General features: G+C 44.6%; 1 protein-coding gene across 2 annotated transcripts in view; it reads left to right on the top strand.

The window, feature by feature from the left end:
* The window catches only part of TRAPPC9 (trafficking protein particle complex subunit 9), a 361,114-nt gene that overhangs the window by 65,028 nt on the left and 270,020 nt on the right, over nucleotides 1-26,066 (top strand). For both annotated transcript variants that reach the window (XM_081951044.1, XM_081951045.1), the window contains exons 12-15: nucleotides 5,095-5,180; nucleotides 10,524-10,650; nucleotides 11,155-11,287; nucleotides 20,795-20,958. In XM_081951044.1, the coding sequence (XP_081807170.1) occupies nucleotides 5,095-5,180; nucleotides 10,524-10,650; nucleotides 11,155-11,287; nucleotides 20,795-20,958 (510 nt within the window). The remainder of the gene's footprint in view (nucleotides 1-5,094; nucleotides 5,181-10,523; nucleotides 10,651-11,154; nucleotides 11,288-20,794; nucleotides 20,959-26,066) is intronic.

Raw genomic sequence — 26,066 nt, 5'->3', positions numbered from 1 at the left:
TAGCTCCCTCCCCCTATCAAGGGGGAAGGGCTGGTGATGGAAGATCTGGTGATGTGGGTCTCGGCATCCCCAATGCTGACCGGGACAGCGTAAATATCAGCGAAGAATTAATGAGAAGCTTTTGGTGATAAGAAGAGGAGTACGGAACTTCAAAGGCAATGGAATGCTGTTTCCAGTTTAATTGCATCTGGAGGAATGCAGGAGGAGACGCGACAAGACGAAGGAAATCTCAGACGGACTTCTTCAGCAAAATTGTGAGTGAATGCTCCCCCTCCTTCCCCCCCAGCTTAGAAGCAAGATTGGAAAAAAAAAAACACCCTTAGAACGGAGGTTTGGGCTCCTTCCAGACGGCAATAAATGAAATGGCATATCACCCTGCAACTAGAGGGGAGAGAGATTCCCTTTCAAAATGGGAATTTCAAAGGAGGCAGGAAGAAGGAATTTTTCCAGCATCTGTCACTTGCAAGCCACCACAAATGGGGCTGCAACCAGTAAATGAAGCAAATTGGGCAGTAAATTGGGCTTTCCTCCCAGGACTTGGATGGAAAAGATGCTACTTACAAACTCTTTTGCCATCAGCATGGGGAAATGCTCCAAGCCAGCAGAGGGCACCTACTTGGCCCATAACTCATCCAAGCCAGCAAAGGGCACCTACTTGGCCCATAACTCCTCCAAGCCAGCAGGAGGGTCCTTGGCACGTAAAACCCCCTAGCCAGCCATCATTGGTTGAGCTGCAACCTGTGAAGCAGGCAACCCCGGGATGGGTCTTAACCCCAGGTCATGGATGGGAGGGATGCCAGTGGGCACCTGCCCTCCCTCAGCAGATGGCACCATGGCAGAAAGCTGGGCAGTGGCCAACCGAGGGATTGACCTCCCCACCGGTTCCAGTCTCCCCTGCAAGGCCCCAAAAGGTTCTTACCAGACCTTCCTACAGAGAAGAAATCTCCATGGAAGAAGGTATTATCAAAGGGAGGCCTGCGGGATGGATGGCGGGAAATTGTGCGCCTGTAAGGCCCCAAGTGGTTCTTACCCCACCTTCCTACAGAGTAGCAATCACCAACATGGAAGAAGGGTTTACCAAGGGGGCAGCTGCAAGTTGGAGAGCAAGGCAGTGTGATGAAACGGTTCCTAAGTTTAGAGATGTAACTAGGTTCCATTCCTCGTGGGGGCCAATTAAATGCCACCATTGTTGTCAACTTGGCCACAGAGCGTCAGAGTGTTTGGCTCCAGCCCCAATGCCACAAACGTGCGCACCAACCACCACGGCGGTAAAGAGAGGGTCCCAGATGCCACCACAGAAGAGTCATCTGGGCCAACAACCTCTGGAAGAGGATCCCCAACTTAAGGTGAGGAAGTGTCCTACCAAGGGGGAGGCCTCGGAAGAGGAAAAGGGCAGACAATCTCCGGAGGAGGATCCCCAACTTAAGGTGACAAAGAGTCCAACTAAGGGGGAGGCCTCGGAGGGGGAAAAGCCTAAACGACCTCTGGAAGAGGATCCCCAACTTCAGGTGGCGAAGAGTCCTACCAAGGGGGAGGCCTCGGAGGAGGGAATTGCCGAAGAACAAACGTGTGTACCAATTGCCACGGTGGTTAAGAGAGGGCCCCAAATGCCTGCACAGAAAAGTCATCTGGGCCAACAACCTCTGGAAGAGGATCCCCAACTTAAAGTGATGAAGTGTCCTACCAAGAGGGAGGCCTTGGAAGAGGAAAAGGGCAAACAATCTCCGGAGGAGGATCCCCAACTGAAGGTGACAAAGAGTCCAACTAAGGGGGAGGCCTCGGAGGGGGAAATGCCCAACCAACCTCTGGAAGAGAACCCCCAACTTAAGGTGACAAAGAGTCCAACTAAGGGGGAGGCCTCGGAGGGGGAAATGGCCAACCGACCTCTGGAAGAGGACCCTCAACTTCAGGTGACGAAGAGTCCTACCAAGGGGGAGGCCTCGGAGGAGGAACAAGGCCAGCCGTGGTTGAATGGATCCAAGAGCCCAGAACCTACAGCACCTGCAGCAGAGAGCCCGAAACGGCAATGGGAAGAGGTCGCAATGGACTACATCATGGAACTCCCAGACAGCAGTGGGCATAAAGTAATTTGGACTGTTATTGATTTGTTTTCTAAGCAGGCACACTTCATTGCTTGCTCAGGATTGCCATCCGCAAACGAATTAGCGAAAATGTTTGTGAAACACATTTATCGCCTGCATGGAGTACCCAAGAGGATCATTTCAGACCGCGGAGTCCAGTTCACTGCCAAGTTCTGGAGAGAGGTCCTGAGATCTATTGGGTCCACACAAGAACTGAGCTCAGAGGTTCATTCCAGCATGAACGGCGCAGCAGAGGGAGCCAATGCGGTGGTGGAACAATACATCCGGTGTTTTGTGGACTATCAGCGAGACAACTGGTCGGACTTGCTACCCTTCGCCGAAGTGGCGTACAATGATGCGGTCCACAGCAGCAGAGGATTAGCGGGTTTCCAGATTACCAGTGGCATGGGAGTTGTTGCCATGCCTGAGTTGCCTAGAGAACCTCCTTCTTTCATGTCTTTGAGTGAATGGATGGACATGCTAAAGAAAGGATGGGAGAATACGAAGAAGGCTCTAGCAGTTGTGGCAGAAGCCTACCAGAAGCAAGATGATCAACGTCGCTCATTCCTAAACCCCTACCGTGTGGGGGACAATGTTTTTGTATCTACCAAATACATAAGATTAGAAATGCTTAGCAAGGAATTGGGTCCAAAATTTCTAGGTCCATTCCCAATAGTGAAGATAGTTAACTCAGTTACAGTTCAACTCAGTCTACCCAGAAGTCTAGGGGAAATTGACCCAGAATTTCATTGTAGCTTGTTGAAACCAGTAATTGGGTCTAACAGAAGAGCATCCACCCAAGCTCAATCTCCTCCTTTAGTGATGGAAGGGGAAACACAATCTGAGGTGGAAAAAATTGTAGATTTCAGGCTGAATAGGGGTTGCTTACAGTACTTAGTGCATTGGAAGGGTTACCCTTGGTCTGAAGCTAATTGGGTGAACAGTGGGAACCTGAAAGTGGAGAAGTTAGTAAAGCAATTCAATGGGAAGTTTCCCGAGAAGTCAAGGGGTTCCCCTGGGTGGAGAAGAGGTGGTTAATTTTGTTATGTTAACTTTTATGTTATTCTCTTTGCAGGAAACGTTTTTCTTTTGAGGAGAGGCCGCCTGTCAGGCCTGTAATTATATTCTTTTTAGGATCTTTGGCCTGCCACACTTTCTTATAATTTTCTATGCTGTTTCAATAGTGTAGTAGTTGGGAGGGGGGAATAGAAAGGAGTAGGATTGTAGCATGGATTGTTGACATTCTTTTGTAGAAGCCAAGGTCATCTTTTGTCTCAGCACCTCGACACCTGGCCGGAAGAAGATGGGTGTACATGCCAGCGTGGAAGATGATGATTGGAACATGTGATGGATTTGTGGGTGTGGGGAGAGATCATGAACTTTAACTGGGTGAACCCAGAGCATGTACTTCCAGAGTTGAAATTTCCATAGCAGTACTAACATGCCTGCGGAATAAATTGCACCTTAAAGGATGTTTTGCCTTGGACAATGATTTATTTCTGCATGGTATTTAGAACCCTAACAGATATATAGTGAAGGATACACACACACACACACACACACACACACACACACACACACACACGTTTTCCCGAAAATAAGACCGGGGCTTATTTTCTTTTGGGTCCCAAAATAAGTCCTAATGCTTATTTTCGGGAGGGGGGGTGTCTATAATTTTTTCCCCATGTACAGGAGGCCCACTTCTGCTGGAGTTGCGCCACGTGCCCTGCATCGGCTTATCTCAGGGCCCCTGCAGCCAAGCCACCCATGCCCCAAAACCTGCCTCGCCTTGTGGCCACAGCACCAGCAAGACCCTGCGTGGCTGCCGGCCTACTTCTTCTGCTTGCTCGCGCCCCAAAGTCATGTGATCCCCTTTTATGACCTTTTGGCAAGCAAAGTCAATGGGGAAGCCAGGGATCACTTAACAATCAGGTGACTAACTTATCAACTGCAGTGATTCACTTAACAACTGTGTCAATAAAGGTCGTAAAATGGGGCAAAGCTCACTTAACAAATGTCTCACTTAATAACATACATTTTGCGCTCAATTGTGGTTTTAAGTCGAGGACTACCTGTACTCTAAAGATGCTAGATGGCATAACATTCAAATGAATGGCCTTTTCTAGGCTAGATAACAGGTATGCGTTAATGTGTTTCCATAATGTATCTCTAGTGTGCAAAGTGTGAACAAAACTCACGCTTTACCGTACACCACGGATGATTTAGGCCATATGCTGTTTATGCTATTATCATTTATTTATTTATTGGCAGAAGTTTGCTGAAGTGAGAGCAGGCCCAAAATAGTTACAAGTGCATAGAATGTATTTATTACTACATTAACCAGAAATCTGCACATTAACAAAACGAACACATTTTCGGTTTCTTATAAAATAAAATGCAAACGTTAAAGGTTTTTTTTTTAATTTAAAACTTAAAATGTAACCGGATAATTGAGGCAATCAAGGCATGTTGTTTTACGAAAAGAATAAAAACACCGTGCCGTTATCAAGAAAAAGGAATTATGTTGGTTGCGATTGTACATAAAATAAATGAAAATTATGTGGGTGCTTCAATAAATAGGGAGTTTTGAGGCAGGCCGTTATGTCTATAAATGGAACAGTATGACAGTACAGGCTGTGTATTCAATTGAGCCTTTTTCACAAGAACACAAGGAACTTTTTAATAATTGCCCTTAAGGACAGCGGTGAGAAGGTCTTATATCAGTGGTCCCCAACCTTTCCACGGACTAGCAGTGATGGCGGGAGTGGGTGGTGGCAGCAATGGGGAGAGAGCATGGTTTCTCGTGCACAACCTAATCTCGTGCATGCACAAATGGAGCTTTGGGCACTTGCCCACTGCTTGTGCAGCCCAGTACCAGTCTGCGGAGCAGGTGTTGGGGACCCTTGTCGGAATCTTATACGACAATCTACAGCCACATGTGATCACAATATCCAATTCTGGTTAAGTGTGGGTCTCATCCGCAAAACTAACTTTTGGTTTATTTCTTCTGTAGATTTTCAGTGGGTTCAGGGAGACGTTTGTGAAGTTCAGCTGATGGTGTACAATCCAATGCCCTTTGAACTCCGGGTAGAAAATATGGTACGTTTTGCATCTTGTTTCACCAAAAAGCCTAATTTGTGTTTAGCTTTGGGTGGCATTGGGGTCAATGTTGATGAAAACTATAGTTAAGGTGAAATTGGACAGTTCATGGAAGGGATTAAAAAGGCTGAGGAATCTTCAGAAGGAATCCTTTATATTGTGTCTGGACATGCCTTGAATACAAATTCTACTTGTATTTTCAAATTTTGAATAGATTAGAATATATGAAGCTCAGCGTTGAAGACCTTGGTACTCTCTAGCTTGGTTTTTTGCTTCCAGATTTTTCATTACCTGACTAGGTAACAACATCAATACTAGTTTGTGTGTGGTTTGTTCCCTGTTTACATGTACCGTATTTTTCGGAGTATAAGATGCACCTTTTTCCTTCAAAAAAGAGGCTGAAAATTTGGATGCGTCTTATACACTGAATACAGCATTTTTTTGCCTCCTGAAACCCTGCCCCCTTCACCAAAATGCCCGTGCAGAGCTCTTAGGAGGCTTCCAGAGTGCTCCTGGGGGCTGGGGAGGGCAGAAATGAGCGAAAAATGGGTCTTTCTTTGCACAATTTTGCCCCCCCCCCGCAGCCCCCAGGAGCACTCTATAAGCTTCCTAAGGGCTAAGCATGCCCTTTTTTTTTTTTTTTTTTTTACAAAAAACGGGTCCGTTTTCACAAAACACGGGCTGTTTTTGGGACGTCTGCAGAGTGCAATTTTTTTTAAAAAAAATGCCTCTTCAAAATCTTGGAGCGTCTTATACTCTGGTGCGTCTTATACTCTGAAAAACACAGTAGGTTTGTCTGCCAGTTTTGGTGGGAATGTATTATTTCCCCTTTGGAGTTTCTTTGTTAGGGTTTTGTTTTCTGCTTGACTGACTGATCTTAATTTTTACTTATTTTTACCTTATTTTGGGTGTTGGTTGCTGTATTCTGTTTTTTTCCTGCAATCTTTTGACACAAGGCAGTGTTATTTTTTTAATCGCATATGTTATTTGCACTGTAGTGGTCAGGCACTTTTTGAAAGTTTTGTGAGTACTGTATCCATTTTGTTGGAAGATGTTTTATAGACTATTTCTGGTTTTGGTGACAATTCCCCATGGCCAACTCACCACGACCAACTTGCCACGGTCAACATGCTACAGAACAACTTGCTGTGGGACAAGACTAATATCAAAGAAATGGTGGAATGGAATCATTAAAGAAAGGAGGGAAAAGGAGGGACAGAATGACAAAAATTAAAATAATGTTTATTTATTTTAAATAATTAAAGGTTGGGTTATTCCTTTGGTAGTAACATTGGTTAATATATTTTCAAATATAGGTAGATCAAAGTCCAATGTATTCTGTGTACAAATGTACTCTATTATAGTTCCAATTTTTATTTCTGTTTGAATTAAATGTACAACTTAGTAATTAAGAAAGATAAGCCTAATGTCTAATATTATGGGGTAAGGAGGCAAAGTGATCTTGGTTGTGTATATTGCCATAAACGTTGTCATCTTCCTGCTTTACTTTGTCGTTTTGTATATATTTTAAAAAATGTACAGTTTCATCAGCTTTATAAAAATGATATATAAGAATATATTATGGAGAAAGGTTTTAACATTAATATGAATTATCCTTTTTCCCACACATCAGAAAGTGGGAGAAAATCCAATAAAATTCCACTAAAGAAAGATGCTGAAGATAAACTTTTTCTATGGCAAATGACATTGATGATCATATTTGCGATGTTTATATTGCTTTCCTGAAAGTTGACATAATCATTTGTCAAATATATGTTTTGTACTGTATAGATAAAGCATATTTCTCAAATCTTCAAGTCTGGATAAGTGATGTGGTTCAGCCTACTGTTACTGAAATTGCTGCCATGTATTAATAGTTGCGTTTAAAAGGAACCACATATTTTAACATGTATGAATCAACACTGAAAAATACTGTTCTGGTCCCTCCTGGATAGTTAAGGCTGCCTGGGAAGGGAGCTAAGGGATAGATCCAAGTAGTTGTATCTTCCTCTTTGAAGTGATGGGGAGGGGTGTTTCCCCCACCAATCTTGAAGGAGATGGTGGAACTTCTCCTCCTGAAGAAGCTATTGCTGAATCCTTTCATTTGGACAACTATCAGCCAGTTTGTCCCAAAGGTGCTTTTTCAGGAGGCAACTGGACTTTTCTTGTTTTTCTTGGAAGATGTTTCGCTTCTCATCCAAGAAGCTTCTTCAGTTCTGACAGGATAGTTGGGAATGGAAGGATTGATACTTGCAGACAAAGGTGGTCATTTGCATCTTTTTAGAGGGTCATTGAGGCCACTTGGAGGTTTATCTGTGTCCTCAGGGTCACCTGAGTGGTGCAAATGGTTCCTCTAACCTGCAATTTTTTCCTCTGGAAATCCATTCCTACTCCCACACCTTTCAAAGGATGCTCATCCCAAATTGTATAGCTAAAAGTCTATAGAGATTCTCCGTCCTCCAGGACATGGTTGTCCCAAAGCTGCTTTTTCAGAAGGCAACTGGACTTTTCTTTTGAAAAAAGAAAAAAAACAAGAAAGTCCAGTTGCCTTCTGAAAAAACATCTTTGGGACAACCATGACCTGGATAACGGAGAATCTCTACAAACTATCAGCCATTTTCCAATCTTCCCTTTTATTGTCCAAGTTGTAGCAAGGTTGGCAAATCTTCAGTTGCAGAGGTTCTTGGAGGAAATAATACAAAATACAGAATAATAGAGTTGGAAGGCCTCTTGGAGGTCTTCTAGTCTAACCTCAAGCAGGAGACCCCATAACATACCAGACAAATGGCTGTCCAATATCTTCTTAAAAACCTCCAGTGAAGGAGCAGTCACAACTTCTAGAGGCAAGCTATTGCACTGATGAATTGTTCTAGCTGTCAGGAAATTTCTCCTTAGTTCTAGATTGCTTCTCTCCTTGGTTTGTTTCCATCCATTGCTTCTTGTCCTGCCTTCATGTACTTTGGAGAATAGGTTGACCCCCCTCTTCTTTGCGACAGTCTCTTGTCCAATAACAATCTACCTTCAGACAGAAAGTATAGATATAATACAAGGACAGAATTGATCACTCTTGCTGATGTCCTGGGGCAGAGCCAGGATGGGGGTGGTGCATTCATCCATGTACTTGTCCCAGAGCTGCTTTTTTCCAGAGGCATCTTGGACCTTCTGTTTTTTCTTCGACGACGTTTTGCTTCTCATCCAAGAAGCTTCTTCAGCTTTGGATGAGAAGAGAAACAACTTCAAAGAAAAGCCAGAAAGTCCAGCTGCCTTCTTGGAAAAAAAAAACGCCTTTGGGACAACCAGGATGACTGAGAATCTCCAGACCTCCATGTACTTGTTTATCTCTCGGTGACTTTTGATACCATCAGCCGCAGTATTCTTCAGAACTGACTGGGATTGGGAGTGGGAGGCACTATGCTTCATTTGTATTTCAGAACGTCTTTACATTGGAAGTGGGTTTTATTTTGCACACCTAACTGATGAGCTTAAAAACACAGATGGTGGATGGATGCACCGTTATCCTCAGAACCAAGATGGACAAGAATGAATGCTGGTTGTTAAGAAGTTACAGTTGTATGGCCTAGAAAATATACTTTTTGAATAATTGAGATTAAGTGGAAAGCGTTCATAATCAAACTTTGTGACTTTGCTGCTTGATGAGAGGGTATTTCTTTTTTAAAAAAAAACAAGGCTTTTACAATGATCGTTGTATGATTGGACAATACTTTCTCAGTGAGATAATTCCTTTTATCTTTCCGAATAGGATGAGCCACAAAACCATAAAATTGTGGATTGATATGATCATTTAATCCAGCCCTTCCAATGTGCAGGAAAACCAAAGCATCCTTAAAAAATGATTGCCCAACTTCTTCTCAAAATACCATTTCCTGCACGAAGTAGCTGTCAAAATTTGTACCCACACCCATTACCCCTTTCCTTAAAATTTTGTAAAACCAATAAAAAAAAATTTTCAAAAAAAAAAAATCCTTGAGATAGAAAATCCATAATCTTCCTACCATGTTTTCCCGAAAATATGACATGTACTGAAAATAAGGCCATGCCTGATTTTTGGTGTGGGCCTAAATATACGCCCTGCCCAAAAATAAGGCCAGTGGACAACCCCCCCCTCTGGCCGGGCAGAGCGCCACTCACCGACCAAGCAGTATTCTGAAGATGCCAAGCCGCACGAGCGCCTGTCTCCCCCCCCCCCCCCGCTCGCATGCCTCGAATCCTCACCTTGTCAATGTGGGAGAAGCTGGTGAGCACCACCAGCACCCACGCAGAAGCCATGGCATGGGTCAGCTCTCCCTGCAGGGCCAGGGCTGCCACTGCCGCCATCTTAGCACTGAGGATGGCTTCCTCTGCGGCTTCCAAACCCCAGCTGGAAGTCGCTGGAAGCGGAGAAGAGGTTGGTCAGGCCAGCTGCCTGCTGCCGAGTCTTCCGGGAGCCGGGGCAAAGAGTTATCTGGCAGTGGCCATTCTGGGAGTGCGCTTCCCGCTCTATGGTTCTGCACAGACTGCCGGAAGACTCTCAGGACAACACAGCAGCCATGAGGTGACCACGCTGACTGCCTCTTGCACCCCCAAAATAATAAGCCCCCTTCCCCCCAAAATAAGGCCAATCCTTTATTTCTGGGGTGAAAAGAAAGTAAGACCCTGTCTTATTTTCAGGGAAACGTGGTAGATTGATATTCCGTTGCTGTACCTATTTATTGTTAGGTAATTTTGTATCCTTTTTCCGTTGGGTAACAATTAGAATGACACCTGTTTCACTTTGTAGTAAGATTTGTATTTTGAAAATGTATATGACACACATAGAGACATCTACATCTATGTAGCATTGATACCACATTTACATTTGAAGAAAATCTTGACTTTTTTTGTTATGCCTTGCAAGAAAGTTTTGTTGTCACAGTTACTAGTAGAATTAGCACATCAATGGTAGGAGTTGCATAAACTCATAGGATATTAAAAAGGGATTTTTAAAGATGAAACTGACAACGCAAATGCCAGCACTTTCAGGTTCTTCTCATAATCATCCCCTTCAGCCAGTTGCTCTACAGGTAATGTACTAAATTAGGAATGTTTTCTGCAGAATGAATAATGTATATGAGTGGCTTTCTACAAATGTGCTCAACAAGTTAACAAACAATAAAATACATCTAATAAGCCCTTAAAATGCAACAGTCAGAAGGAAATTAGCAATAGTGATTACAATTCCTAATATAACTATTCAAATATTTTTAAAGGGTAATTTTATTAGTATAGGGGCATAATATAATACCTTACCTTTGGTATGCTTTTTGCTTAACAGAATTAAAGTGAATTTGCTTTTTATGTTCCCAGGGACTACTGACGAGCGGTGTTGAGTTTGAATCCCTCCCTGCAGCTCTCTCTTTACCTGCAGAATCTGGTCTCTACCCTGTGACACTTGTTGGTGTTCCTCAGTCCCCAGGCCAGATCAATGTCAACGGTAAAGATTACGAACAGGTTTTTCTCTACATTGAGAAGTGTAGCTTCTGCAAACCATTTCAGATTGTGTGTGATTATTTTTTCAAACGCCAGAATCGTTCTTCTCTTAAGTTAATATTATTACATCCTAAACAGTAGTGAAAAGGACGTTTTTATCGCCACATTTCAAGAAAAGCATTTAGGAAACTAATAACCCAAACAATCTGTTACAATCTGTGTCCTTGGGACCAGAATTTCCATTGCTAAACAAGGCAGTTGTTGAATTGAGTTGCGTCTGACTTTATGACCTTTTCGCCGTCGTTTTTAAATGCTTCACTATAGAACTATGAATTGGGCATTATCCAAACTAGAAATATGTCCAATTGGCACTTAGCCCCTTCAGTCTTCAGTACATTTTTTACAAATTAAATAACTCTCTCGTTCTAACAACTGTAGTAGATTTTCCATTTGTGCTGGATGATTGATTATTTCTGCTCAATCTCTGACTGATTTCTCATGGTGACAGGTTATCACACCTCAGTTTTCGGAGTCTTCAGTGATTGCCTTTTGGATAAACTGCCAGGAATAAAGACTACCGGTTGTACAGTGGAAGTCATTCCATCTTTACCTAGACTGCAAATCAGTACTTCATTACCCAGGTAAGAATACTGATGGTTGATTTTCAAGTCAGCAAACTTTGAGTACGTTTCTCAATATCTAAAGAACTATTAGATTAGTAATATGTGCTTACTAATTGAATGTACAGTTGCAATGTAAGGCTGTGAAAGTTGGAAAGAGGCTTTTGAACTATGGTGCTGGAGAAGACTCCTTCAAGTCCCTTGGCCTGCAAAGCGGTCAGTCCTAGAGGAGATCAACCCTGACTGCTCTTTAGAAGGCCAGATCCTGAAGAGGAAACTCAAATACTTTGGCCACCTAATGAGAAGAAAGGACTCACCGGAGAAGAGCCTAATGCTGGGAAAGATTGAGGGCAAAAGAAGAAGGGGACGACAGAGAAGGAGGTGGCTGGATGGAGTCACTGAAGCAGTAGGCGTGAGCTTAAATGGACTCCAGAGGATGGTAGAGGACAGGAAGGCCTGGAGGAACATTGTCCATGGGGTTGTGATGGGTCGGACACAACTTTGCAACTCACAACAACAAATTGAATGTATTGTTTAAAACACAAACTCTTTTTCCTTTTTAAAAAAAAATCAGAATAAGTATAAATGATAATTCTTAATATTAAAACACAGGTGCATTGAATTAGCACCTTTTCTATTTTTCTTCAACTTCTGTTCCTGCACTTTTTGCTTTTTCCCTCGATCTTTCTTTTTTTCTTCCTTATTTTATATTAGTCGGAGCTAGTTTTTACCTTCTTTAAAAGTTTTAATAAAAATTATACAAAAAAGGGGAACAAAAATATCTTAACCTGTCACCTAAATGTTAAACGTTGATAGAGAGTGAAAGTGCCTGAGGGAGAGCTTATTTTCTCTTAAACCAGATTTTAAATAATGAAATTGTATTTGCCCCAGTGCTGTATTATAAATCATTTTAAAATGGATGAGTCTTTCAAATGCAATATAGTTGAGTCCTGCTACTTTGAGATAAAAAAAAGTTATTTATAAGTGGAACCTTTAGTGATTGCAATGAGAAAATTATCTTGAATGTATCCATGGTTCATGCATGGATTTATGCTCTGACAGTGAGATTTCTCTTGCTTACCTCTGCAGCCTCCAGCTTTGCTCTGGGGGAGTCCAACAAATTTTAGAAACAAGTTTTGGGGCAATTTTTTTTGCTTGGTTTTGTGTGTGTGTGTTTTATTATGATTAATATTAATATCCATCGTGAATTGAATATTCAGCGTGGTTTTCTTTTAAAACTTGCTTGAAACTGTATTTAGAAAGGGATTTTAAATAGCTGGTCAAAATCATGGCTAAGAGATCGCAGTTTATAAAGTAGAGCAGTGTGTGCATGCTTATGTGTATGAGTGTGTTGGTGTGTGTGTATATACACATAGGGACACGGTGGCTCAGTGGCTAAGACACTGAGCTTGTTGATCAGAAAGTTTGGCGGTTCGGATCCCTAGTGCCGTGTAACAGAGTGCGCTCCCGTTACTTGTCCCTGCTTCTGCCAACCTAGCAATTTGAAAGTATGTAAAAATGCAAGTAGAAAAATAGGAACCACCTTTGGTGGGAAGGGAACAGCGTTCCATGCGCCTTTAGTGTTGAGTCATGCTGGCCACATGACCAGGGAGACATTTTCACACAGCGCTGGCTCTTCAGGCTTGAAACAGAGAGGAGCACCGCCCCCTAGAGTCAGGAACGACTTGCACATATGTGCGAGGGGAACCTTTATCTTATATATACACGTAATCCTCAACTTACAACAGTTCATTTAGTGACTGTTCAAAGTTACAACAGCACTGAAAAAAGTGGCAGGACCATTTTTCACATTTACGACCCTTGCAGCATCGCCACGGTCACGTGATTTACATTTGGAGGCTTGTTAATTGGTTCATATTTATGACGGTTGCAATGACCCAGGGTCATGTGATCATTTGCAACCTGGTGAGCAAAGTCAATGGGGAAGCCATATTCACTTAACACTTAATAATAATAATAATAATAATAATAATAATAATAATAATAATAATAATAATAATAATAATAATAATAATAATAATAATAATAATAATAATAAATTTATTTCTTAGCCGCACCCTCTCCCGAAGGACTCGGGGGGGCGTACAATAAAAGACACATAAAATACACTATAGACAATACACACACAAATAAACGAATACATGTACATGGAGGAGGTAGGCAGATGAATAAAGACAATTAAAAACACAATTTAAAAACCCCTAATAAAATTCAAAAAACCACAAAATTAAAAAACCCGTCAGGAGCAGTGTGAACGAACTATGGTTGAGCCAGGCCAGCTACTTGGAATAGGTGGGCCTTGAGCTTTATCCGGAAGGCGCGGAGGTCAGAGGTGGTCCTAATATCCGGGGGAAGGTCATTCCACAGGGCTGGGCCCGCAACAGAGAAGGCTCTGCTCCTAGACGCCGCCCCCCGACATTGTCTGGTGGACGGCACCTGGAGAAGTCCCTCTCTGTGCGAGCGAATTGGTCGCAGGGATGTATGGAGTAGGATACGATCCCGTAAGTAGCTAGGTCCTGAGCCATGGAGCGCTTTAAAGATCGTTATCAAGACCTTGAAACGCACCCGGTAGACCACAGGGAGCCAGTGCAGCTCGCGCAGGAAAGGTGTCACATGGGAGTACCTTGTACTCCCCATAATTACCCGCGTGGCCGCGTTCTGGACCAACTGTAGTCTCCGAGTGCATTTCAAGGGAAGCCCCATGTAGAGAGCGTTACAGTAGTCCAAGCGAGACGTCACCAGCGCATGAGTGACTGTGCGCAAGGCATCCCGGTCCAATAGGGGGCGCAATTGGCGCACCAGGCGAACCTGGTGGAACGCCCCCCTCGCCACGGCCGTCACATGGTCATCCATGGACAGCCGAGCATCCAGGAGGACGCCCAAATTGCGCGCCCGCTCCACCGGGGCAAGTTGTACGCCCCCGATGGCCAGAGATGGAATTAACTGGTTGAACCGGGGGGCCGGAACCCACAGCCACTCCGTCTTGGAGGGGTTGACTTGAGTCGGTTGTCATCCATCCAGACCCATACGGCTTCCACACACCGGGACATCACTTCGACGGCCTCGTTGGGGTGGTTCGGGGTGGAGATGTACAGCTGAGTATCATCAGCGTACTGATGGTATCCCACCCCGAAACCACGGATGATCTCACCCAGCGGCTTCATATATGTGTTGAACAGGAGCGGCGAGAGGACCGACCCCTGTGGCACCCCACAGGTAAGGGGGCTTGGAGTCGACCTCTGCTCCCCTGTCAACACATGTTGCGTCCGGCCGGAAAGGTAGGAGCCGAACCACCGTAGAACGGTGCCCCCGACCCCCAACCCCTCCAGTCGGCGCAACAAGATACCATGGTCGATGGTATCAAAAGCCGCCGAGAGGTCTAATAGGACCAGGATAGAGGAACAACCCCTATCTCTGGCCCTCCAGAGATCATCCACCAACGCGACCAAGGCCGTCTCCGTGCTGTGCCCAGGGCGAAAGCCGGACTGGCGCGGGTCTAGATAATCATTTTCCTCCAGATGTCGTGGAAACTGATAAGCCACCACACTCTCTACAACCTTCGCCAGAAAGGGAAGGTTGGAGACAGGACGATAATTGGCCAGCTCCGTAGGGTCCAGGGAAGGCCTCTTGAGCAAGGGTCTCACCACCGCCTCTTTCAAGGTGGCTGGAAGAGACCCCTCACCCAACGAAGCGTTCACTAGGCCCAGGAGCCAGTCATGTGTAACCTCCCAGGATGCCAGTACAAGCCAGGAGGGACACGGGTCCAGTAAACATGTGGTAGGTCGCAGTCGTCCACGCACTCTGTCCAAATCCTCGATGGCAACCAAGTCAAACTCCTCCCAGATTGGTCTCTCAAGACTCGCCACGGACGCCTCTACAGGGCCACTGAAAGGGACCCAATCCTTCCGGATTTGAGCGATTTTATCCTGCAGATATTTCCCAAATTCCTCTGCCCTACCCTGTAAAGGGGCCTCCCGCGACCTCTGAAATAGGAGGGAGCGGGACACCCGAAACAGGGCGGCATCTGCGGATGCAATGAGGGTGGCACAATATTGACGTTTGGCCACTCTCAATGCCACAAGGTACGTCCTTAAATGGGCTCGTACCTGTGTCCGGTCAAATTCGGAGCGGGAGGATCTCCAACGACTCTCTAGGCATCTCTTGCGGCGTTTCATTACCCTTAGCTCCTCAGTAAACCAAGGGGCCAGGGTGGAGCGTTGCCGCCGGAGAGGCCGCAAAGGCGCCACCCGGTTCAAGGCCCCGGTAGTCGCATTGTTCCACGCGACCACCAGGTCCTCTACCCGAGGGCGGGTCAGGGCCGCAGAAGGTGGCCCAAGCTCCATCTGGAACCTCTCTGGTTCCATCAGGCGCCTGGGGCGGAACCATCTAGTGTTTTCCGGTTCCGCCTCCCCGCAGCGGGGGGTAGCACCAGGGAAGTCAAGTCGGAGGAGTGAGTGGTCTGACCATGACAGGGGAGTGATGGTTAAGTCCCCTCCTCCCAGATCACTCAACCACTGGCCAGAGACAAAAACAAGGTCCAAGGTGTGACCTCCCTCGTGTGTCGGGCCCTGAATCAGTTGAGTCAGGTCCATGGCTGTCATGGAGGCCATGAACTCCCGAACCCCCTCAGATGCTTCTCCCACCGATGGCAGGTTAAAGTCCCCCATCACTAAAAGTTTGGGGGTCTCAACCGCCACCGATGCGATCAGCTCGAGGAGTTCGGGCAGGGCCGCTGATGTATAGCGAGGAGCCAGGTATACTATCAGCAGGCCCAACTGTCTCCCAGGGCCCCATTTCACAACAAGGGATTCACATCCGGGCGTCTGAGGCACAGTGGACTCCCTCGGCTCTAAGTCCTCCCGAATAATCACTGCTACCCCACCGCCCCTTCCCTGGGCCCGGGGTTGGTGAAATGCTCGATAACCTGGCGGGCACATTTCCACGAGGGGTAAACCTCCCTCGTGGCCCAACCAGGTCTCCGTTATTCCCGCGAGGTCCGGCTCCCCCTCTGAAATTAGATCGTGAATGAGGGGGGCCTTGTTAACGACGGACCTCGCATTGCATAGCACCAGCCTCAGGCCCTGGGTCTGAAGCTCCTGACCACCTAGAACGCGGGGGTTGGTACAAGCGACCGGGTGTAACCAGCACCCATGGTCTCTCCCATGCGAGTTTTTAATCTGTCCTCGTATCTGCCCCTCCCTACGACCGTTGGAATCAAAAGGCCCTGCACAGGAATGACATCCTCCCCCTCCTCTTCCCCTCCGCTCCCTCTGCTCGTGACCACACCTCGTGACCTGACTCTGTCCTCGCTCCTGACCTGACCCACCCACCCCCCAACCCCAGGACCCCTATAAAATTGTAAAAAACAATTAAATAAAAAACCCCTAAGTCTCCGCTTCCTCCACCTCTCGAGATTAATAAATCCGTCATCAAGGTGGGCCCTCGAAAGGGCGGAGGGCCACACCTGCGAGAGGGGGGACTCCCGCAGTAGGATGAGGTCTGCTCTTGAATACATATGATGTTGAAAAGAAATTTGCCAGGGCCTAGGAACTGTGCTGTGGATGTTCCAGCCAGAGTACCATAATCCAGTATAGCTTGAAGAAGTTGAAAGAGCCGGGCTCCAGTGCAAAGAATTGTCCAGACCTAGATGGGGGGGGGGGGTGATGGTAGTAGGCTGGTCAGATGACAGACAGTAGGTGGGGGTAGTATGGTCAATGATGGTCAATGGTGGGGGTTAGTAGATGGTCAATGATGGTCAATGATGGAAGGCGAGGGGTAGTTAAACTGTTATTGATAATGGGTAAGGGGAAGATGGTCAGTCAGGCAGTAGGGTCACAGAGGATAGGTGGTAATCCTCCAGGGCGCACACAGATGGAAACAGATGGAAACAGGGGCAAGTTGAAATAAATAGTCAGCAGGGGGGGGTAAATGGTTACAGACCAGGAGGCAGCTGGCAGCGATGGATAACTCCTCTGCCCAGCCTGATGTTGGAGCCTCCTGCCTGTCCTCAGCAAGCCCCCCCCCCCCAGTCTCTGAGTAGCCTCCTGAATCGTAGCCCTCCTCCTACCAGGCCATCGGTATTTAATTCTTACCATGGCCTACATCTTCGTTCTTAGCTCCCCAAACCACCATTTCAAACCCCAGCGCCATTCCTACCAGCCTCCAGCCTTCCTTTTCAGCCTGCATAGTTTCTGCGCCTCCCACAGTTAGCGCGGTTAGCAGCAGGCCGGGGGATTCGGCGTTCGGCGTTCCCAGCCGTCGCCACCGACGCTTGGGTCCTCGTAGCTCCAAAGTCGGCCTCTCCGCCCACCGCCGGCTCTGGCCTCGGTCCCAAGCCGGTTGTAGATCAAAAGCCTCCAATTCCGGCACTGCCAGCACCAGCGCGTTCCCACACATTTCAGCAGCCATTCCCAGCCTTTCCGAGCCTTGCGCAGCCCTTACACCACTCCACTCCTCTCCTCCGATTTCAAACGGCGCGCTCCGCCGATTTCCAATGGCGTCTCGGAAGGCGTCTCCCCTCAGCTGTTCACCGGCTCACTCCCCAGGCTTTTTTGTCGTCAAGCTACCCTGGAAGACCCCCACTTGGGTCGTAAAAAGATCCAGGGTAGCTGTTTGCTGGACACCCGGTCCCCCATGATGGAAAGGGGGGCCGGCAGCACCCCTGCTCCCTTAAAGAGCCCCGCGGATCTACGGAGCTCTGTAGCAGACCGCCATTTCTTCCAGGAAGCTCCTCCTTCTCACTTAAGTGTTATTAATTTAACAAATGCAGTTCTTATTAACAAATGAAGCAAAAATATCATAAAATGAGACAACACTCGCTGAACAAATTTCTCACTTAGCAACATAAAATTCTGGGTTCAGCTGTGGTCACAAATTGAGGGCTTGCTGTATATGTACTGAGATATATAGATATGTATGTATGTATGTATGTATGTATGTATGTATTGTGGCACAACCCCTGGTATGCCCAAATATGGGAGGGAGCATACTGCTTCCCTTTTTCTGTCTTTCGGCACACCCTAGGAGCCATCCAGGCAGAAAACCATTTTTTATGTTGCCTTTGTTACATTTGTATTGCATTTGTGCTGATAAATATATAAAGAGAGACTAGTATAGATCTATTTCAAGCTATTTAGCTCTCATCAGCTAGCCATATCCTTACTGGGAATCGAACCTGGGCTGTATTACATATCAGGCAGTTGTGTTAGCCACTAAGTATGCTCCCTCCCATATTTGGGCATACCAGGGGTTGTGACACAATACATACCTATTTCCCTGGCTTAGCTGATAAAGGAGGAGAGCCTGTGGCTTAGTGGCTAACACAACTGCCTGATATGTAATACAGCCCAGGTTCGATTCCCAGTAAGGGTATGGCTAGCTGATGAGAGCTAAATAGCTTGAAATAGATCTATATTAGTCTCCTTTTATTTATTTATCAGCACAAATGCAAAACACACACACACACACACACACACTCACACACATATATACACACACATATATATATGTATGTGTGTGTGTATACACACGTTTGTGTGTTTGTGTTTGACTATGTCTGTGTATGTGTGTATGAAAAATAATAAAATTTTCTCTGAGTTCCCTTAGTGAGCTGTTTCATTACAGTACCTCATATGTATTTTTGACTTCTTTGTTAATTTATTTTGGAGGGTTAAAATGCTTGTCTCTCTGTGCTAAATTTACCTCAGAAGGATCAGAAATGCCTTGATTTTATCCCAATTAGCTTTGAGTGTTAACACTTTTGTCAGTTCTCAGGGGCAGAATGTCAACTCCCAACGTTGTCATAGTGAGAGAAGGGCGGGAGTGCATTCCACGCATACTGTCGGCTGAAGTCCGATCTTAGATTACTGCAGCAGGCTTGGGACAGGTGCATCTCATAGGGGAATGTGATTGATGACACAGACTGAGGGGAGGGAAGGGACAGGGGTAAAGTTCAGCTCTAAATCAAACAAAGCTTAGACCTGGCTGCGAAAAGATCTTGCCTAATGGTGCTCCTAATAATTGACTAGTTTTGTATTGAAACTTGACTCGATACTCATGAATCAATTCGGCCATTTTTAGGAAACCTTACACAGAAGTTAACTTTAATTGTATCTTTCTTTATCATGGTTCAAAACCAAGTTTCACTTAGTTTGCACTTTAGAATCCAAAATGTAAAAATTCTCTACATCTGCCCCTACCCACAGTTGTAGCTGATGCAGTCCCCATCTTCCAAGTGTGGCAGCTGAAGAGCAGTAATAGTAGTGCCGAACTAATTGTGGTTAAGGCTTTCTTCTGCCATTAGAGTGATTGTTTTTGGCCTGATCCGTCACCCCCATGTTATTAATAGTGCTCATAAAGTTAGGTGACACTGCTTATTATTACTTTTAAAAGTATTATTACTTTTAGATCTAGCAATATCTGAGAGATCCAGTTTGGTGTAGTGGTGAAGGCCTCAAATTAGAAACTGGGAGACCGTGAGTTCTAGTTCCACCTTGGGTGTGATGCCTGCTGGATCTGGAGTCACCAATCTTTTGGACCTCAGGGACCACTAAATTCATAATTTTAAATTTCACAGACCACTAATATGATCTGCCTAATGTGATCCCCACGCTGGGTGGGCATGGCTAGGTGGTCATGTGACTGGGTGGGCGTGGTCAACTCAATGTCATTCATGTTAAGGGACACTTGGCCAGCCTCTACTTGCCCCTCCCCTCCGAGCCCCTCCTCTCCCCCTCCCAGGCTCCTTAGGACCCCAACAGTTGTTGGAGCTAAACAGACACCATGAGAAAGAGTTGGCAAAACAGCTGGCTCAGTTCATATTGGATCTGAACAAGAAGGAGGCTCAGCAGAAGCACCTCGCTGAGGACTACGAGCATAGGCTTTCCAAGCAGAAGGAAGACCTGTGGGAGTGCAAGGCCAGGCACCTGCACCTGGAGACTCAGGGGGCTGAGATGGTCAGCCAGTTCCAGGCCATGATGCAGTCTCCGGCTCTTCGCCACCAGCATCACTTCCCTCCATCCTTGGCCTAAAGCCCCCCCCCCCCCCCCCCCCAAGCTGAAGCAGACCCCAAGTAGGAATTTCTTCCCCCCTCCGACCTGCACAAAAAAAAAAACCCAAAGGGGGAAACACTCTGTAGCAACACAAACATTCATTGCATGTATCCGGTCCAGGGGCGTAGTTTGAGGACCCCTGATTTAGTGCAATATAAAAAATGCAAATATTTTTTTTCTGCAGACCACCAACATTTTCTCATGGACCACCAGTTGGTGACCACTATGCTGGATGACTTGCACCAGTCACAATTGCTCAACCCTAGTATGCAGACAATGGCAAATCATTTCTTGATAAACTTACTAAGAAAACTGCAGGGGCTGGTCCAGTCTCAGGGAATTGGACACAACTGAATGGAAAGAAAAGCCGTCTGTGAATGTATTGCAAATAATATGTGGATTCATTTTCTAATGATAGATCCATTACCCACTGGTCTCTCTCCTACCGTTTTTGAAGGTCTGCTCGTACACTTCAGCCTTCCTCAGGGGATGAAATTACCACCAGCGTGTCCGTCCAGCTGTACAACGGAGAGACTCAGCCGCTCATCATTAAACTTGAAAATATTGGAACAGAACCACTGGAGAAGCTGGAGGTGACATCAAAAATGGTCAACCTAAAAGGTTAATATTCTTGTTTTTCCCAACTGCTATAAAATCCACTTCTGCTCCCCAGTTTCTCTATTTGCTGGACTGATTTGTTTTAGTTTTCTGTTCTTTCAGTTTTCTTTTTCTAATTGGAATTGCATTTCTTACACACTGCCAGCTTCCAATAAGTCAAGTCAGTGAGGAAACCAGCCATCACCCGATGTTGTGCTTAATGACTGCATATGATTCCTTAACCACCACAACCTGAACTGTCATTGTACACTGAAGATCACATTTAATTTTGTTGTACAAGGTGCAATGACAATAAACTAAACTAAACTCTTGCTTTCCTAGAATCAGTTGAAGGTCGTATCCCTTTAACTTCTCCATGGTTGTATTTTGGCTACAATGCTGTCAAGTGTTTGGAGTTTGTTTTCCTCTGATGGAGCAATTCTGGCAACTGTTCCGAAATCTAAATTTCTTTCAAATCTATTTTCCCTTAAAATCTGTCTAAATGATGTATACAGTCAATTTTTTTATGTAAAGTTTTTTTTTAAATATAAACAAACACAGCACATAACATAAAAACATCTTCCATTCCATACAGTGTGTCGATTGGTTACAAGGTTTTTGTGCATCCTTTCCATAGTCATCCCTTAAGTTTTATATAAAGTCACATATTGTCAATCAAGTATATTTGCATACATTATTATTATAATATAATAGTTTCTCTAATATATGTCAGCTTACGCATTTCAGCACATTCCATTGCTCATATCGTCAATCTAATATATATGTATACAATTATTATGACTATTAAACATTCATTGAATATAGCTGTTATTACGTACATACTAAATTTAAAGTGAATTTATATTATGGCATTTCATTACATCATCCTGCACTCATCCAATGATATTACATCTTTATATTCTATTCTATATAGAATTGTTTGTCTTTTATAAAAAAAAGCTTTTCCACATCATCTCCATGGTCTTCACTTACAGCTTCTATAAAATTCCATATTGTCAATCTAGTATATATAAATGCATTATTATTATTAATCATTTGTTTAACTATAACTATTATTACTTTGTCTTATACATAATACTCAAAATTTAACTATATTTAGCATCATTTTATTATGACATTTAATTTCATCATCCTGTATCCTTCCAGTAGTAGTGCAATCCAATATCTATTGTCATATGTAGAATATGTATTCTAAATGTTTTCTTGATAAGTCTTATGTGAACTTCTCTTGGCAACTTGTTGTATATTTTGTAAAGACTCGAGACCCTCCATCTGTTCCTTTCATCAGCTGGACTTTGGTTATCACTGGTGCTTCTGCCAAAAATACTCTCATTGTTTCTGCCAAATTTTCTCCACTTTCTACCTCTCCTTTTAGTGTTCCACATGTATCATTTCCCTCCTCTCTCGGTTTATTGTCAGCGCCAACAATTTTCTCGTCACTTTGTTCATGTTTTATTGCAATTTTTTGAACTCTATCTTCAAGTTTCATCATTGTTTCATTAATATCCTCAAATCTTCCCGCTGTTAGGGTTCTAAATACCATGCAGAATTAAATCATTGTCCAAGGCAAAACCATCTTTAAATGTCCAATTTATTCTACAGGCATGTTAGCACCTCTATGGAATTCCAACTCTGATTTACATCCTGTGGGTTCACCCAGTTGAAAGTTCATGATCTATCCCCACACCCACAAATCCATCACATGTTCCAATCATCATCATCCACGCTGGCATGTACACCCATTTTCTTCTGGCCAGGTGTCGAGGTGCGGAGACAAAAGACGACCTTGAGCTTCTAAGAAAATCCATAACAATACATTCCACAATCCTACTCCTTTCTATTCCCCCCTCCCAACTACTACACTATTGAAACAGCATAGAAAATTATAAGAAAGTGTGGCAGGCCAAAGATCCTAAAAAGAATATAACTACAGGCCTGACACCCGCCCTTTGTTCTATAAACTTCAGATTCTTTTCTATTCTTTCTGTGCTTATTAAGATTTTTTGAATTTCTAACATAATTCTTTGCAATGTTAATTGCTCCTCTTCTTCATGTTGCGCCATCTTTCCAAGTTGTAAACACTGCCACTAGGACATCCAAGACTTTTTGCTAGGTTTCAAATAAATTCAGTATAATCTTTCAAGTCAGGGCTTTCTCTTTACTCCAAAAGAGCACCTATATAAACAAGACTTGTTTTCTCTCTGTCCCTTTCGGTAAGCAAAGCCAATGGCCTTGAGATAACAGATGTAACCAAGCCTCCAGCCTCTAGATCACAGTGTTACTTCTTTTTTCTCTACTTTTAGTTCCCTCTTTAAGCTCTGAGTTTAAGGATAGAAAAAACAAGTGTTTAAAAGTTCCGATCCGGCCGAGCATTTAGAGGAAAGAGATTCTTAGTCCACAAATACAAATAATGGAGAAAAATAGAAGAAGAAGGAGAAAAAGACCAGTCCAATTTAATAGTAAGAGGCATTTGTAAAAATTCCATCCATAGAAAAGAAAAGAAATTAAAGAAAAAAAAATAACACAATAGTTTTAATTCAAGCTAATCCGCCGTGTGCTCTCTTCTATCTTCAATTTTAGTTTTACTCTAATTCTTTTTGAGTGTTCTCTTCTCTAATTATAAAATTTATCTCACCAATTTCGACACACGCTCTCTCCTGCTCTGCTTCTGTTGCAGGGGAGCTATCCCAACCTTATGCAGCTTCGGCTGCTTCTCTTGTAGCTGAAAAAAAAGCTGCTCCTGGATCAGTCAGGGGCTTTGTGATGCCCCTGAGATCAGCAGGACGTACTCTTCTCTATCACCGTCTCTGCAGGACGGTTTAAGTTCAAAAAGGACCGTCCAGCAACAGAGATTTCAACAGCAATCCTGCAGCTCCAAGATTGCATGTTGTGTTGTAGCGATGTCAGCCCCGGAACACAGTCGATTTTTCTTTAAGGTGGGTGGGAGAGGTATTACATTTTATCATGTCCCCATGTACTTCCACCATTGCCCTTCTCTATTTTGTGCAGAGTGTATATATTGTGTGGTGTTTTCAGTTACAATAACCATCATGAGGTAGGGCATGATTGGTTTTATTCTTATTAGGAATCTCCAGATGTTCATAGTCAGATCTTATTACATGGGAATTCAAACCCGTTAAGTTCTATCTCTCGAGCTTAAAGAAAAGGTATACCATATAAGATGTATAAGACTATGAGATACAGATGTTACATTATGCTATGTAGACTATAGGTGGACTGTAGATCCCATTCTGATAGACTGTATATGTTTCTTCCTGAAGAGCACTTCGCTGCCAAACAACAGAACCTGGTTAGTTTCTAAAGCAATTTATATGTCTTATTTACTTAATAAATGTATAGTCCACTCTTCTCATGCTTCGCAGTGTGCCGTATGTAGTCATGTAAAGATTATCCATAAGTTCAGTTCCCTGTAATTGGCTTGAACCTCATAAAATAATATTTGGCTATGTACATTCAATGATTCCTATAAGGATAAAGCAGATTACTTTATGTCTTTTAAATTACCATAGTTTGAATCCAATAGCCCTTTCCACCCCTTTCCCACAGATTAACAGACATTTTCCTTTGTGAATAGAATAGAATAGAATATGACAGAACAGAACAGAATAGACATATTATTTATTAGCCAAGTGTGATTAGACACACAAGGAATTTGTCTCTGGTACAGAAGCCCTCAGTGTACATACAAGCAGCAAGTGATAAACCATGATTATAATCATAAAATAAAATAATCATAAATTGTAAGATACAACATCCAGCAATAGTCACAGGATACTAAATAAGCAATCAACATATATCATAACTGGATACTAATGAAAGCAATCAACGTAAACCAAAAGATACAAACAACAAAGTTAAGAGTCATAAGAAGCTAAGGAAATAGTTAATAGGAAAGATGAGAAGGATAATAGTAATACAGCCCTGCTATAGGTGGTTTGACATCCCAGGCCATAAGACAAGTGTTGTGGGAATTAGTTGTTTAGCAAAGTGATGGCATGAGGGAAAAAATTGTCTTTGTGTCTAGTTGTTTGATGTGCAATGACCTATAGCAGCGAGAGCGAACCTAGTACAGGGGGGTCGTGCGCGGGCGTGCCGCACCCATAATGCAATGCGTGACACAAACACCCGTGCGAATGCACGTATGACAGGTGCTCCCCCACATTTTTTGCATGTTTTTTTTGCCCTCCCCAGGCTCCAGAGGCTTTAAAAGAGCCTGGGGAGGGTGAAAACAGCCCCCCCAGGCCCTCCAGAGGCTTCAGGAGCTCCCCTGAAGCCTCTGGACTGCAAAAAAACCTGGCCCTATGGCAAACCGGAAGTTCGGGAACGGACTTCCGGTTTGCTCTTAGGGCGGGTTTAAGCCCTCTGGAGCCTTCAAGGACCTTCAGGAGACTTCCCTGAAGGCTCCGGAGGACTAAAAACGACCCTACGAGCAAACCGGAAGTCCGTTCCTGAACTTCCAGTTTGCCCATAGGGCCGTTTTTCTGCGCTCCAGAGGGCCTCCGGGGGGGGGGGGAGGCTGTTTTCACCCTCCCCAGGCTCCAGAGGCTTTATAGGAGCCTGGGGAGGGCGAAAACAGCCCCCCCGGAGGCCCTCTGGAGCGCAAAAAACTGGCCCTATGGGCAAACCGCAAGTTCGGGAACGGACTTCCGGTTTGCTTGTAGGGCTGGTTTAAGCCCTCCGGAGCCTTCAAGAACCTTCAGGAGGCTTCCCTGAAGGCTCCGGAGGACTAAAAATGATCCTACGAGCAAACAGGAAGTCCGTTCCTGAACTTCCAGTTTGCCCATAGGGCCGTTCGTTTGCACTCCAGAGGGCCTCTGGGGTGGGGGAGGCTGTTTTCGCCCTCCAAAGGCTCCTATAAAGCCTCAGGAGCCTGGGGAGGGCGAAAAGTGGCTTTAAAAAAGGCTTAACTCAGCTGGCCAGCGCACGCATGCGCTCTGGCCAGCTGACAGGGCAATGCCTCACGTGCCCTGACAAATGGCTCCGCGTGCCACCTGTGGCACCCGTTCCATAGGTTCGCCATCCTGGCCCTATAGCGTTGTCTTGAGGGAAGAAGTTGAAACAGTTTATGTCCAGGATATGAGGGGTCTGTA

The sequence above is a fragment of the Natrix helvetica genome, assembly GCF_964273705.1.
Source record: "Natrix helvetica genome assembly, chromosome: 4".
NCBI lineage: Eukaryota > Metazoa > Chordata > Lepidosauria > Squamata > Natricidae > Natrix > Natrix helvetica.
The sequence above is the reverse complement of the archived record's forward strand: the minus strand, read 5'-3'. Positions and strand labels throughout refer to the sequence as shown.